This window comes from Coregonus lavaretus (genome assembly GCF_964263955.1).
Source record: "Coregonus lavaretus genome assembly, chromosome: 16".
Classification (NCBI taxonomy): Eukaryota; Metazoa; Chordata; class Actinopteri; order Salmoniformes; family Salmonidae; genus Coregonus; species Coregonus lavaretus.
In genome coordinates this window covers 37,206,650-37,221,933 of record NC_140003.1, presented here as the reverse complement: position 1 = coordinate 37,221,933, position 15,284 = coordinate 37,206,650, and the positions used below count along the sequence as shown (strand labels likewise).

General features: G+C 44.0%; 1 protein-coding gene across 1 annotated transcript in view; it reads left to right on the top strand.

Moving 5' to 3' along the window:
- The window catches only part of sytl5 (synaptotagmin-like 5), a 70,899-nt gene that overhangs the window by 38,404 nt on the left and 17,211 nt on the right, over positions 1–15,284 (top strand). Inside the window, 7 exon segments of the mRNA XM_084179489.1 lie at positions 733–1,154; positions 2,297–2,512; positions 3,266–3,499; positions 3,845–3,994; positions 6,111–6,228; positions 6,747–6,891; positions 8,885–8,982. Of these exon segments, the coding sequence (XP_084035615.1) occupies positions 1,036–1,154; positions 2,297–2,512; positions 3,266–3,499; positions 3,845–3,994; positions 6,111–6,228; positions 6,747–6,891; positions 8,885–8,982 (1,080 nt within the window). The 5' untranslated portion in view covers positions 733–1,035.

The following is a 15,284-nucleotide window of genomic DNA, read 5'->3' as shown; positions in this document are numbered from 1 at the left end:
TCGACAACAGTCACCCTCGAAGCACCGTTACCCGTCGCTCCACAAAAGCCGCGGACCTTGCAGAGCAAGGGAAACAACTACTTCAAGGTCTCAGAGCGAGTGACGTCACCGATTGAAATGCTACTAGCGCGCACCGCTAACTAGCTAGCCATTTCACACCGGTTACAACAGCAGTACTCATTGTTGACAGTGGCATGCAGTAATGAACCAGTTAGCATTCCCATGGTGCACTGCAGCTGGAGACGGCCTGACATTTGCACCGCTGCTGAAGGCCAAGTACCCAGTGGACTTATTATCGGTTAAGAGGACAGGTGCATACTGTGTGTGTGTGTCCAAGTGCGTGCGTGTGTAGCCGTTAGGGGCGTATTAAATAAGATTGGCAGCTATTAATTAGACTAATTTGGCAGGTAATTTGATACGGTTAACTGGTGTAGAGTGATAGCTGTATAAAGGTGATGGCGTGTGTTAAGCCTGGGGCGTGAGATGTTCAGACTGATTGGGTGATGGTGGGATTGTCAGGGGCTGTTAGACTGTAGTAGTTACCATGGTAATCCTCCTGACAATCAATATCAACTGTCTGTTCATTAGAGCTTCAACACTGTGGCAATGTGATTAGACCAGCAGATTAACTATGATCTCAATAGGTTGTTAGACCAGACATCAAGGGCCAGCTGCAGACTGTACCTTCAGAGATCCCTAACAACAGTTTGTGTTGCGTTGTGTTTTGAACAGGATCAGGTTTAGGATGGCTGTGGACCAGTCTCTGGGGACACAGTAACTGTTGTGTGATTGGTGGTTTGTCTGAGACACCAGAGAGAAACAAGATAAGAAGAACATACTAGAGGAACATTGGGAAATCTGGAGAACGTCCTGCTTTACACACAGAGACCATGATAACGCTAACAGAACACTAACGGAAACTTAACAGAATGCTGAGTGAGGTCATGTAGCTGCCCTCTGACCGCCCTGCATGTGACCACGCCTTCTGCGTCACCTCGGCTTTTCTGATTGCGTGGTTTGGAGAGCGACGTACCAATGGAGAAGAGTGCTGAGGAGCTGAACCTCTCATTCCTGATGGAGCATGAGCGAGAGATGATCCTCAGTGTCCTGCAGAAGGACGAGAAACTGAGGAAACTAGAGGAGAAGAGGATACGGTGAGGGCGGAATAAGTCATCATCATCATCACAGTACAATACACTACAATGATACATCTACTACTACAACTTCCTTGATGTTGATGATTATTTTTTTTATCGTAATCATCATCCTTATTCGTTCCTCTACAATCACAATATGACCACAACAACTACTACAATCACAATATGACCACAACAACTACTACAATCACAATATGACCACAACAACTACTACAATCACAATATGACCACAACAACTACTACAATCACAATATGACCACAACAACTACTACAATCACAATATGACCACAACATCACAACAACTACTACAACCACAATACGACCACAACATCACAACAACTACTACAATCACAATATGACCACAACATCACAACAACTACTACAATCACAATACGACCACAACATCACAACAACTACTACAATCACAATACGACCACAACATCACAACTACAATCACAATACGACCACAACATCACAACAACTACTACAATCACAATACGACCACAACATCACAACTACAATCACAATACGACCACAACATCACAACAACTACTACAATCACAATACGACCACAACATCACAACTACAATCACAATATGACCACAACATCACAACAACTACTACAATCACAATACGATCACAACAACTACTACAATCACAATACGATCACAACAACTACTACAATCACAATATGACCACAACATCACAACAACTACTACAACCACAATACGACCACAACATCACAACTACAATCACAATATGACCACAACATCACAACAACCACTACAATCACGATACGATCACAACAACTACTACAATCACAATACGACCACAACATCACAACAACTACTACAATCACAATATGACCACAACATCACAACAACTACTACAATCACAATACGACCACAACATCACAACAACTACTACAATCACAAAACGACCACAACATCACAACAACTACTACAATCACAAAACGACTACAACATCACAACAACTACTACAACCATGGTCATAACAATTAGTTACAATAACAAACATGATAAGTGTTGGGTTAAATGCAGAAGACACATTTCAGTTGAATGCATTCAGTTGTACAACTGACAAGGTATCCCCCTTTCTTCTGTTTCTCTCTGCTGTAGGAAGCTGAAGAATGAGCTGGTGGAGATCAGGCGTAAGGGTTCGCGGCGCCCCCAGGAGGTTGGGGAGCGTCAGTGCGCCCGTTGCCTGAAGGGCCTGGGCCTGATCTTCGACCGCGGGGAGCTCTGTGAGCAGTGTCTACAGCGCGTCTGCAGCGACTGTCGCGTGATGGCCCCTAAAGGAAAGCATTGGAAGTGTTCCATCTGCGCCAAGGTCTTGTGAGTCTGGGCAAAGGCATCAGGGGACAGGCCATGGTTTAGCACCACTAACAGTTGTGTGTGTGTGTGTGTGTCTGTGTGTGTCTGTCTCTGTGTGTGTGTGTGTGTGTGTGTGTGTGTGTGTGTGTCTGTCTGTGTGTGTGTGTGTGTCTGTGGCTGTGTGTGTGTCTGTGGCTGTGTGTGTGTCTGTGGCTGTGTGTGTGTCTGTCTGTGTGTGTGTGTGTGGCTGTGTGTGTGTGGCTGTGTGTGTGTGTGTGTGTGTGTGTGTGACTGTGTGTGTCTGTGTGTGTGTGGCTGTGGCTGTGTGTGTGTGTGTGTCTGTGTGTGTGTGTGTGTCTGTGTGTGTGTCTGTGTGTGTGACTGTGTGTGTGGCTGTGTGTGTGTGTCTGTGTGTGTGTGGCTGTTTGTGTGTGTCTGTATGTGTGTGGCTGTGTGTGTGTCTGTGTCTGTGTGTGGCTGTGTGTGTCTGTCTGTCTCTGTGTGTGTGTGTGTGTGTGTGTGTGTGTGTGTGGCTGTGTGTGTCTCTGTGTGTGTGGCTGTGTGTGTGTCTGTGTGTGTGTTTTAATTAACGCCAGATGGCTCCTATTTGTTGTTTAACCACTCTGCATCTGTCTTTATTTGCTCTGTCACATGGCCTTTTCAGGGCCTATTGACATGACCATAAGAGCCAGTTAAAGGCAGGGTTTAAGTTGAGAGGTCAGTGTACCGTACATGGGTCAGAGGTCAGGGGTCACCTGTGTCTCTGATTGGCAGGGAGCTGAAGGTGGTGACTGGGGAGTGGTTCCTAGAGGAGCGGTCCAAGCGGTTTGACAAGGGGACAGTGTTCAGCAGTGATGTGGTCAAACAGTCTATCATGAGCAGCCCCACAGGAAGCCCCCACAGGAAGTCCCCAGCGCCAGCCGACACACCTGAGAGGCCTGACACGCCCAAATCAGGAAGAAGCGCCGTGAGGAACCTGGTGGATGGTGCCAAGAGGAAAGGGAAAGGGTGAGAAACACACACATACACACACATGCACACACATACACACACATACACACACATGCACACACATGCACACACATACACACACATACAGTATGTAACAAACAGGTTTGGGCTGGATTACTTCAACATGTAATCAGTTGTCAATCACAGTTTGGCAATTTACAATGTAATTAAATGACACAGGAGAAGATCACTGCACAGATTTAATATAAAGAGTAATCTACTACACAGGCAAGTGGAGAGTGGGGCTTCCATCAGAGAATGGGTTTTGTATTGCATTCAAACACACACATACACACACAGCACGGGCTGATGTGTATAGTGACTAGTTGTGTTGGATCCTAGGATGTTGATGGATAAGAGGGGCAGCCGTCCCAGCCTGAAGCCAGAGAACGGGGTGGAGGGTGGGAGCGTGTGTGCTCCTGTCCCCGACCCAGACACACACAGCGTACGCAGTGCCCGGTCCGCACCACGCTCTGCTCCTCACTCACACAGGTGAGGCCAAACCACCAAACCACACCCATGCAAGTATGCAAGTAACACCCACCACAGGCACATCTCCATTGTCTCCTTCCTTGCCTTGTCTCCACGTATTTGATGTTACTGGATAGGTGAAAGGAATACCTCTGTTTTAGGCAATAACTATCACTATATATATTGGGTGTGACTAAAAGATGATCGATGACCATTGCTACTAACCCTAGCCATAATCCTAACCCTAACCCTGGCCATAGCTCTAACTCTACTCCCTGGTTCATTCCTAACCCTAACCCTGGCCATAACTCTAACTCTACACCCTGGTTCAATCCTAACCCTGGCCATAACTCTAACTCTACTCCCCGGTTCCATCCTAACCCTTACCCTGGCCATAACTCTAACTCTACTCCCTGGTTCAATCCTAATCCTAACCCTGGCCATAACTCTAACTCTACTCCCTGGTTCAATCCTAACCCTAACCCTGGCCATAACTCTAACTCTACACCCTGGTTCAATCCTAACCCTGGCCATAACTCTAACTCTACTCCCCGGTTCAATCCTAACCCTTACCCTGGCCATAACTCTAACTCTACTCCCTGGTTCAATCCTAATCCTAACCCTGGCCATAACTCTAACTCTACTCCCTGGTTCAATCCTAACCCTTACCCTGGCCATAACTCTAACTCTACACCCTGGTTCAATCCTAACCCTGGCCATAACTCTAACTGTACTCCCCGGTTCAATCCTAACCCTTACCCTGGCCATAACTCTAACTCTACTCCCTGGTTCAATCCTAATCCTAACCCTGGCCATAACTCTAACTCTACTCCCTGGTTCAATCCTAACCCTGGCCATAACTCTAACTCTACACCCTGGTTCAATCCTAACCCTGGCCATAACTCTAACTCTACTCCCCGGTTCAATCCTAACCCTTACCCTGGCCATAACTCTAACTCTACTCCCTGGTTCAAACCTAATCCTAACCCTGGCCATAACTCTAACTCTACTCCCTGGTTCAATCCTAACCCTTACCCTGGCCATAACTCTAACTCTACTCCCTGGTTCAATCCTAATCCTAACCCTAGCCATAACCCTAACCCTAGCTTAATGTCCATACCCCGGCTCAACTCTAACCCTGGCCATAACCCTAACCCTAATCTTGGCATAACCCTACCCTAGCCTTATGTTCATCCCTGGTTTAGCCCTTACCCTAACTCCCCAAATAGGGCTCCCCCAACTCTGAATTTCTAATTTAACCCTCTGTTGATGAATAATCATCTGAATCTCATGTGTTATCCCAGAGTGTGTGATGTGTAATGTGATGGTAGTATTCTGTCTTGTCCTCAGGGGTAGTGATGTGTAATGTGATGGTGTGTATCCTGTCTTGTCCTCAGGGGTAGTGATGTGTAATGTGATGGTGTGTATCCTGTCTTGTCCTCAGGGGTAGTGATGTGTAATGTGATGGTGTGTATCCTGTCTTGTCCTCAGGGGTAGTGATGTGTAATGTGATGGTGTGTATCCTGTCTTGTCCTCAGGGGTAGTGATGTGTAATGTGATGGTGTGTATCCTATAATATAATATAATATGCCATTTAGCAGACGCTTTTATCCAAAGCGACTTACAGTCATGCGTGCATACATTTTTTTTTTTTTTTTGTGTATGGGTGGTCCCGGGGATCGAACCCACTACCTTGGCATTACAAGCGCCGTGCTCTACCAGCTGAGCTACAGAGGACCACGTATCCTGTCTTGTCCTCAGGGGTAGTGATGTGTAATGTGATGGTGTGTATCCTGTCTTGTCCTCAGGGGTAGTGATGTGTAATGTGATGGTGTGTATCCTGTCTTGTCCTCAGGGGTAGTGATGTGTAATGTGATGGTGTGTATCCTGTCTTGTCCTCAGGGGTAGTGATGTGTAATGTGATGGTGTGTATCCTGTCTTGTCCTCAGGGGTAGTGATGTGTAATGTGATGGTGTGTATCCTGTCTTGTCCTCAGGGGTAGTGATGTGTAATGTGATGGTGTGTATCCTGTCTTGTCCTCAGGGGTAGTGATGTGTAATGTGATGGTGTGTATCCTGTCTTGTCCTCAGGGGTAGTGATGTGTAATGTGATGGTGTGTATCCTGTCTTGTCCTCAGGGGTAGTGTTGTGGCTCTGGAGTCTTCAGGGCTACCTACTATACCTAACAACCTGCGCTCCCAAACCCTGGAGAGGGACAGGTCCCCTACACCCAGCAGCAAGAGCAGGAGGGTCAGGGTCAGCAACCCAACAGACACACACACACACACACACACACACACACACACACAGACACACACACACACACACAGACACACACGGACAGACACACACACACACAGACACAGACAGACAGACAGAGACACATACACACACACACACACGGATAGACAGACACACACAGACACAGACACACATGGACAGACACACAGACACACACACACACACACACACAGACACACACAGACACAGACACAGATGCAGACGCACACACACACAGATGCACACACACACACAGACACACACACACACACACAGACACACACACAGACAGACAGACACACACACACAGTCACAACCACACACACACACACACACATTGCATGCACTCATAAACACACACTCCTCATAGCACACAATCCTTATTAACACTTCTGTGTGTGTGTGTGTGTGTGTGTGTGTGTGTGTGTGTGTGTGTGTGTGTGTGTGTGTGTGTGTGTGTGTGTGTGTGTGTGTGTGTGTGTGTGTGTGTGTAGCCGGACGGAGCGGAGAGCGTGGCTAGTTTCCGCTCCAGCGACAGTGTGTTTGACAAGATGGCCGACACCATCACCGGGCATGGCCGGACAGGGTCTGATACCGCCCCACCCACCATCGCTGTCTCCAGGGCCTCCGTGTCATCAGGTATCGTCATGACAATACACTCTTCACACCTCCAACGTGTGTATCTGAACACTTATAGAGAGAGACAGGATTCACAGAGCCCAGACAACGTTACTTGTTTACCTAGTTTGAATCTGAGAGGGAAGAACATGAAGCATTTAATAAAATAGCTTTTATGATGTGTTTCAGAACTTTAGGAATTGTTCTATTAGATTGGGAGCATGGGAGCATGTGTTAGGAAGTGTTCTATTAGATTGGGAACATGGAAGCATGTGTTAGGAAGTGTTCTATTAGATTGGGAACATGTGTTAGGAAGTGTTCTATTAGATTGGGAGCATGTGTTAGGAAGTGTTCTATTAGATTGGGAGCATGTGTTAGGAAGTGTTCTATTAGATTGGGAGCATGGAAGCATGTGTTAGGAAGTGTTCTATTAGATTGGGAACATGGAAGCATGTGTTAGGAAGTGTTCTATTAGATTGGGAACATGTGTTAGGAAGTGTTCTATTAGATTGGGAGCATGGAAGCATGTGTTAGGAAGTGTTCTATTAGATTGGGAACATGTGTTAGGAAGTGTTCTATTAGATTGGGAGCATGTGTTAGGAAGTGTTCTATTAGATTGGGAGCATGTGTTAGGAAGTGTTCTATTAGATTGGGAGCATGTGTTAGGAAGTGTTCTATTAGATTGGGAACATGGAAGCATGTGTTAGGAAGTGTTCTATTAGATTGGGAACATGGAAGCATGTGTTAGGAAGTGTTCTATTAGATTGGGAGCATGGAAGCATGTGTTAGGAAGTGTTCTATTAGATTGGGAACATGGAAGCATGTGTTAGGAAGTGTTCTATTAGATTGGGAACATGTGTTAGGAAGTGTTCTATTAGATTGGGAGCATGTGTTAGGAAGTGTTCTATTAGATTGGGAACATGGAAGCATGTGTTAGGAAGTGTTCTATTAGATTGGGAACATGGAAGCATGTGTTAGGAAGTGTTCTATTAGATTGGAAGCATGTGTTAGGAAGTGTTCTATTAGATTGGGAGCGTGGGTTAGGAAGTGTTCTATTAGACTGGGTGCGTGGGTTAGGGCGTGTTCTATTAGATTGGGAGCATGGGAGCATGCCGTAGACTGGAGAGTTATAGCACTTTGTAAAGGATGAAGTTTACACGTTAAACTGTCACTAAAGCTACCAAAGGCATAAGTTATTACAGCTCCTATGTTACTCCCTCCCTCCCTCCCTCCCTCCCTCCCTCCCTCCCTCCCTCCCTCCCTCCCTCTATTTATTTATTTCTCTCTCTCTCTCATACTCCTCTCTTCCTCACTCTTTCTTTCTTTCTTTCTTTCTTTCTTTCTTTCTTTCTTTCTTTCTTTCTTTCTCTCACTCTAGACCTCTCTCGATCTCTCTCTTACACTTCCTCTTCTACTCTTTCTCTTTCCTCTCTCTTTCTCCCTTTCTCTCTTTCTTTCTCTCTCCCTTTCTCTCTTTCTTTCTCTCTTCTCCCTTTCTCCCTTTCTCTCTTCTCCCTTTTCTCTTCTTCCTTTCTCCCTTTCTCTCTTCTCCCCTTCTCTCTTCTTCCTTTCTCTCTTCTCCCCTTCTCTCTTCTTCCTTTCTCTCTTCTCCCCTTCTCTCTTCTTCCTTTCTCCCTTTCTCTCTTCTCCCGTTCTCTCTCTCTCCCTTTCTCTCTTCTCCCTTTCTCTCTTTCTCCCTTTCTTTCTTTCTTTCTTTCTCTCTTCTCCCCTTCTCTCTTCTCCCCTTCTCTCTTTCTCCCTTTCTCTCTTTCTCCATTTCTCCACTCAAACACTTTTCTCATCTTCCCCTGGCAGCAGCTGGCTGTTGTAGCAGCATATGGTGCTCTGTCACATGTTAGCATTTCATAACAACTCCAATTAGTGTCATTAGGCATAGCTGTGAAATAACTGATAATAACAGTCTTTATGTGTGGCTGTGGGGAGGGAATACCTTGTCACTTCCTCCTCTCATATCTCTCGCCATCTCTTTCTCTCTCTCCCTCTATCTCTGTAGATCGTAGTCGTTCTGAGGTGGACCTGTCTGTTCCTGGTTCTGTCAGTAATGAGGCCCTCAGTCTGAGGAGCCGCTCCGTCCCTGGTCTCAATGACACGGTACACACACACACACACTCTTGCCCAGCTCTTGTCCACCTCCACACACCACCCAGACACCTTACCCTGGAATAATGTCAACATATTTTGTGTCCATCTCTATGGCAACATAACAATGATCTTTGATCCATACAGAGAGTGCACAGCACAGTACAGTGGACTTCCTCTAATCTATTAAAAACCCAAAACTACTTTTTAAGTGAAAATAGGCATTGGTCTGAAGCCAAAAAAGAAAGGATATTCACATGAGCACCACAATGCCTATTCCACCCATGCTCTACCAAGGTTTTCCAGCACACAGCTTTGACCTACTACAGTAGCTATGTTGGTATTGTACTTCAAACTATGTGTAGGCAGGTTGCTTAGGATTCAAACCTTCTCAAACATAATTAATCCTCTTCAGAGGGATAATGGACTTTACAGTATCCTGCTATTAAAATTATGTATACCGGTATTTTACCCTTGTGCCCCTTGTGCAGCCCCCAGACTACTTTTTACTTGTGCATGGCGACTTCAGATTTTCCGTGAACACACTGAAAAGTAACTTGACACTGTATTGATCAGTCAGCACACATTTGGATTATAAGAATGACAAGACAGCAGGAGAAAGAGTTTATGCCGGAGCTGGAATTTATTCTACACATGTTTGAAACAGTGATGTTGTCAGTCAAGTCTGGTAAATTGATGCTAGCATGCACAACTGAAGTTCTGTTTACATGTGCGTTATGGGTTCAACTATTTACTATATGCGGTTCATAACTAGCTTACTGTTTCTTAACAAAACAATTAGTTTTCTCGGGCTATGGTTTGTGTGGTCTTGGTTGTTCTTCGAGGAAATGTGGCATAGCTAATTGCAGTGTTTGTCCTGTCTGAAATCTGGCTACCTCATCTTACCCTAGCTTGGTCTGTGCACAGGGTTAGCTAAAACTAGCTAAAACTAGCTAAAACTTCTAACCCAATGACCTCTGAAAACCCGCCCACAAGGCCTGAAAATAAACACAAATATTTTTGTTCGCAGCAAGAGAGGCGTTGCCGCATTTTATCCAATAAACCATTTTTCCATAATGTTATTGAGCGAATTAAGAAGGAATATCAATGTCATTTTTAACGATATAGGCTAAGAAGCTAAATTCAGTTTTCCATCAAAATAATGATTATTGCGAGTTTAAGAATATGTCACAAGAGAAAAGATAAATCGCCCTTATTAAACTCTCCAGATCATTTTCCATCAACGGATGTCGATTTAACTTGTTTTGACTGCTATGATTAGGCAATAATGCCCGAGGAGGTGTGGTATATGGCCAATATACCACGGCTATGGGCTGTTCTTAGGACATAGCCCTTAGCTGTGGTATATTGGCCATATACCACAAAGAACAGCCATTTGCCATGGTATATTGGCCATATACCACAATCCCCTGAAGTGCCATATTGCTATTATAAACTGATTACCAACGTAATTAGAACAGTAAAAAGTATGTTTTTGTCATTCCCCTGGTACACGTCTGATATACCATGGCTTTCAAACAATCAGCATTCAGGGCTCAAACCACCCAGTTTATAATTGTAAATAAATCCTGTTTGCGCATGTGCATAACTATAGATAAATCCGACAGGAGTGTTTGGGTGATGAGAGTTGGACAGAGGATCTCAATCTCTGTGCAAGAAACACTTGGACAAACTTCAAAAAGTGAATGTTAGGCTATTTTCGGGCAATTGTGCCGTTATTATGTGCCAGGTGCTAAGACAATAAACTGTTATAAATGGCCTATTTGCGAGATTTACTAGTTATTTCAATAGGCATAGGCTACTGACTAAAATCTTAGTTTATAATTGCAATTAAAGTTTGCTGAGCTAGATGCAGGTAGCCTATAGCCCAGGGGTACTCAACTACTATTTGAGAAGGTCCAGTGACACAAATTTCCTAGGTGGCAAAGGTCCGGATGGATATCGTCCTTTATCGGCGCTGTGGTAGTAACAAAGCTAGTCGTCTACGACTTAGGAAACATGTTGTTATATAAAATGTACAATAAATACATTAAATGAGACTAAGAATTTGAATTAATTACAACTTCTTTCGAATGTAAAAATTTGCAACATGACATCAACATTGAATTAAAGCCTTGAATTAAACATTTTTTAAAATAAAATAAAGTGCATGTTTTCTGGAGAATAAAGGAGAGTAATCTGAATGCACAGAACGTCACTGTGGGCCATGCAATATTCATGTACAGTGGGGAAAAAAAGTATTTAGTCAGCCACCAATTGTGCAAGTTCTCCCACTTAAAAAGATGAGAGAGGCCTGTAATTTTCATCATAGGTACACATCAACTATGACAGACAAAATGAGAATTTTTTTCTCCAGAAAATCACATTGTAGGATTTTTAATGAATTTATTTGCAAATTATGGTGGAAAATAAGTATTTGGTCAATAACAAAAGTTTCTCAATACTTTGTTATATACCCTTTGTTGGCAATGACACAGGTCAAATGTTTTCTGTAAGTCTTCACAAGGTTTTCACACACTGTTGCTGGTATTTTGGCCCATTCCTCCATGCAGATCTCCTCTAGAGCAGTGATGTTTTGGGGCTGTCGCTGGGCAACACAGACTTTCATCTCCCTCCAAAGATTTTCTATGGGGTTGAGATCTGGAGACTGGCTAGGCCACTCCAGGACCTTGAAATGCTTCTTACGAAGCCACTCCTTCGTTGCCCGGGCGGTGTGTTTGGGATCATTGTCATGCTGAAAGACCCAGCCACGTTTCATCTTCAATGCCCTTGCTGATGGAAGGAGGTTTTCACTCAAAATCTCACGATACATGGCCCCATTCATTCTTTCCTTTACACGGATCAGTCGTCCTGGTCCCTTAGCAGAAAAACGGCCCCAAAGCATGATGTTTCCACCCCCATGCTTCACAGTAGGTATGGTGTTCTTTGGATGCAACTCAGCATTCTTTGTCCTCCAAACACGACGAGTTGAATTTTTACCAAAAAGTTATATTTTGGTTTCATCTGACCATATGACATTCTCCCAATCCTCTTCTGGATCATCCAAATGCACTCTAGCAAACTTCAGACGGGCCTGGACATGTACTGGCTTAAGCAGGGGGACACATCTGGCACTGCAGGATTTGAGTCCCTGGCGGCGTAGTGTGTTACTGATGGTAGGCTTTGTTACTTTGGTCCCAGCGCTCTGCAGGTCATTCACTAGGTCCCCCCGTGTGGTTCTGGGATTTTTGCTCACCGTTCTTGTGATCATTTTGACCCCACAGGGTGAGATCTTGCGTGGAGCCCCAGATCAAGGGAGATTATCAGTGGTCTTGTATGTCTTCCATTTCCTAATAATTGCTCCCACAGTTGATTTCTTCAAACCAAGCTGCTTACCTATTGCAGATTCAGTCTTCCCAGCCTGGTGCAGGTCTACAATTTTGTTTCTGGTGTCCTTTGACAGCTCTTTGGTCTTGGCCATAGTGGAGTTTGGAGTGTGACTGTTTGAGGTTGTGGACAGGTGTCTTTTATACTGATAACAAGTTCAAACAGGTGCCATTAATACAGGTAACGAGTGGAGGACAGAGGAGCCTCTTAAAGAAGAAGTTACAGGTCTGTGAGAGCCAGAAATCTTGCTTGTTTGTAGGTGACCAAATACTTATTTTCCACCATAATTTGCAAATAAATTCATAAAAAATCCTACAATGTGATTTTCTGGATTTTTTTTCTCAATTTGTCTGTCATAGTTGACGTGTACCTATGATGAAAATTACAGGCCTCTCTCATCTTTTTAAGTGGGAGAACTTGCACAATTGGTGGCTGACTAAATACTTTTTTCCCCCACTGTATAAGTCACTCTGGGCCTTGCCATTGCATCAATTAGAGAAATTACACTTTCTGTTATGGGTAATATTCCAGTACAGTATTTTGTAATGAGGAAAAGGACCATTTTCCACAACACTGTCTACTGCCAATGCTTTGAACTTTGGCACAAATGGTGTGAGAGCAACTCTGAGACACTGGTGCAGGTGTTCATTGGTAAGCCTGGTGTGGTATTTGTTTTTAATCAAGTTCATTGTGGAGAAGGCTGATTCACAGCTGTATGTTCAGGGTGTATAGTGCCAGTTTCCTGAGAACAGGGACATCAGCTGCAGGCACCATCTTTCCCCAGAATGTGACAGAGTCACAATCACCAGCCTGCTCCTTCAAAGCCACATTTTCTTGCAGCTCAATCAACTCCATTTGCAACATTTACCCATCTGAAGATCTGTTTTGCTTCTTCAGACAACTTTGTCACTTTTGTGACCAAGAACGGGTCCTGGATGAGCAGCAGCGGTTCTCTTCCAACAGTGAAGTCATCAAAGCGAGCCTTGAAGTTATCCATCAGCTTCTGGATGATATCAACATGGTTGGGAACATCTTTGTCTCCCTGCGTTTGCACCAGAAGATTGGGGAAGTGGACAAGTTCTCCCTGGAGATCATTCTTGAAAAGCTAAAATGTATTCTGGAAAGCCCGGACTGCTGTTATCATATCACACACTGTGTTGTCCCGTCCCTGCAGCTTAACATTCAGTTGATTAAGGTGTGATGTAATGTATGTCAAAAATGCAACTGTTTCCATCTTCTCCTCATCTTCCAAAAACTCAGAAAACTAAGTTGCCTTGTCACTCTTTTGCTCTGATAAGAAAGCTTTGATTTCCTCCTGAATGGCTTAATAGCATTCCAAAACCCTGCCTTTGCTGAGCCACCTGACATTGTTGTGCAGTAGTAAGTCATCAAAACTGGCATTGGCCTCTGTCAGAATGCCTCCTAGCAGGCGCTGTTGTAGGGATGATGTTGCTCTCAAAAAGTTGATCAGTTTCATCATTGTTGTCATGACCTCAGAATATTATTTTCCCAGACTGGCACACAGGACAGATTGATGGATGATGCAGTCATATGATGTCAGGTCAGGGTGGTCCTCTTTCAAACCTGCAACCAGTCCCCTCCCTCTTCCTGTCATGGCTGGAGCTCTTTCTGTGGTGATGGAGACCACTGACTTCAGATCTATCCTCCTTTTTGTCAGCATCCCTTTGATGGATATCCTCTCTGCGTGTGTGTGCTTCTAGATTTGTTAAGCCCAACAGCTCCTCCCAGAATTCCTTCTTTGTTTCGTTATAAAATCTGACAAACACCAGAAGCTGGGCATTATCAGTGTTATCTGTTGACTCATCCACAGCTAAAGAAATGCATGTTGCATTCTGAATGGCCTCATCAAGTTGTGAAGTTAAATCTTTGGCTAATTTCAGTTCTCCTCATTGCTGTGGAATCTGACAGTGGGATCTGTTTGTTCTTTTCCCTGGGCTCATCTTTTTTTTTAACCTTCAAGCAAGGTGTCAGCAACTTCACACGTGCATTATTTTACCATCTCAGTGTCTGAAAATGTTTTTTTTTTTAACAAGCCATATTAACAAAGATCCTGGTAACTAAGCTCCTTCTATATGTGATAGGCCAACATCTCACTTCAGGGAAAAGTCCACAATGAAACTGACATTAAATGTGGAGAATGATACATTTGTGATAGAGCTGTGGACATGATCACAATTGATAACTTCCAATTTAATTAACTAAACATGGCCATTAATAATTGCATAATAACACAAGGCTACAACAGCAAACTGAATTTATAGGCTATTTATTAAATCCATTTGCCAGCTCCAGGTAGGCTGCACAAGTGACACATTGATTTGCAATGACTCCAGTGATATCTTCATTTCAATATATATTTATTGTATCAAATGGTAGGCTACATTAGCCTGCAATGGCATATAAATGAATTGCCTACTTGATGGCCAACAGATGCAAATGTAGCCTATCATTTTCCACATTTAATGTAATTTTCATTGTGGCTTTTTTCCCCATAACACAAGCACGCGAGGGAGTTCCATAACTTCAATTTCAAATTTCCACTCGCGCAGCGCTCGACCCTAGAACTGAGCATGAGTAAAACCCTTTGCTTGATACTGTTATCCACAAGAAAAGTCGACATTAGAATGCAGTTTATTTGAAACCACCTCTGAGCGAATTTATCTAAAGAGCTCTAGTGCGCCTAAAGTAGTTTTCCAATGTTTTGTCGCCATCAGTTCTAGCGCGTTAATATGTTTTATGGACAAAGGGTGTCTCCATAATGACCCATCTAAATAGCCTACCTATAACTGGTAAAAAGTTGTCACGACGTGTGCGCATGTCTCCGTAACTCTGCTGCAACACCTCTCAACCAGTGCTCTCTGCGCACACACACTCCTCCGGCTGCAACTCACTTTCTCACTCACTCA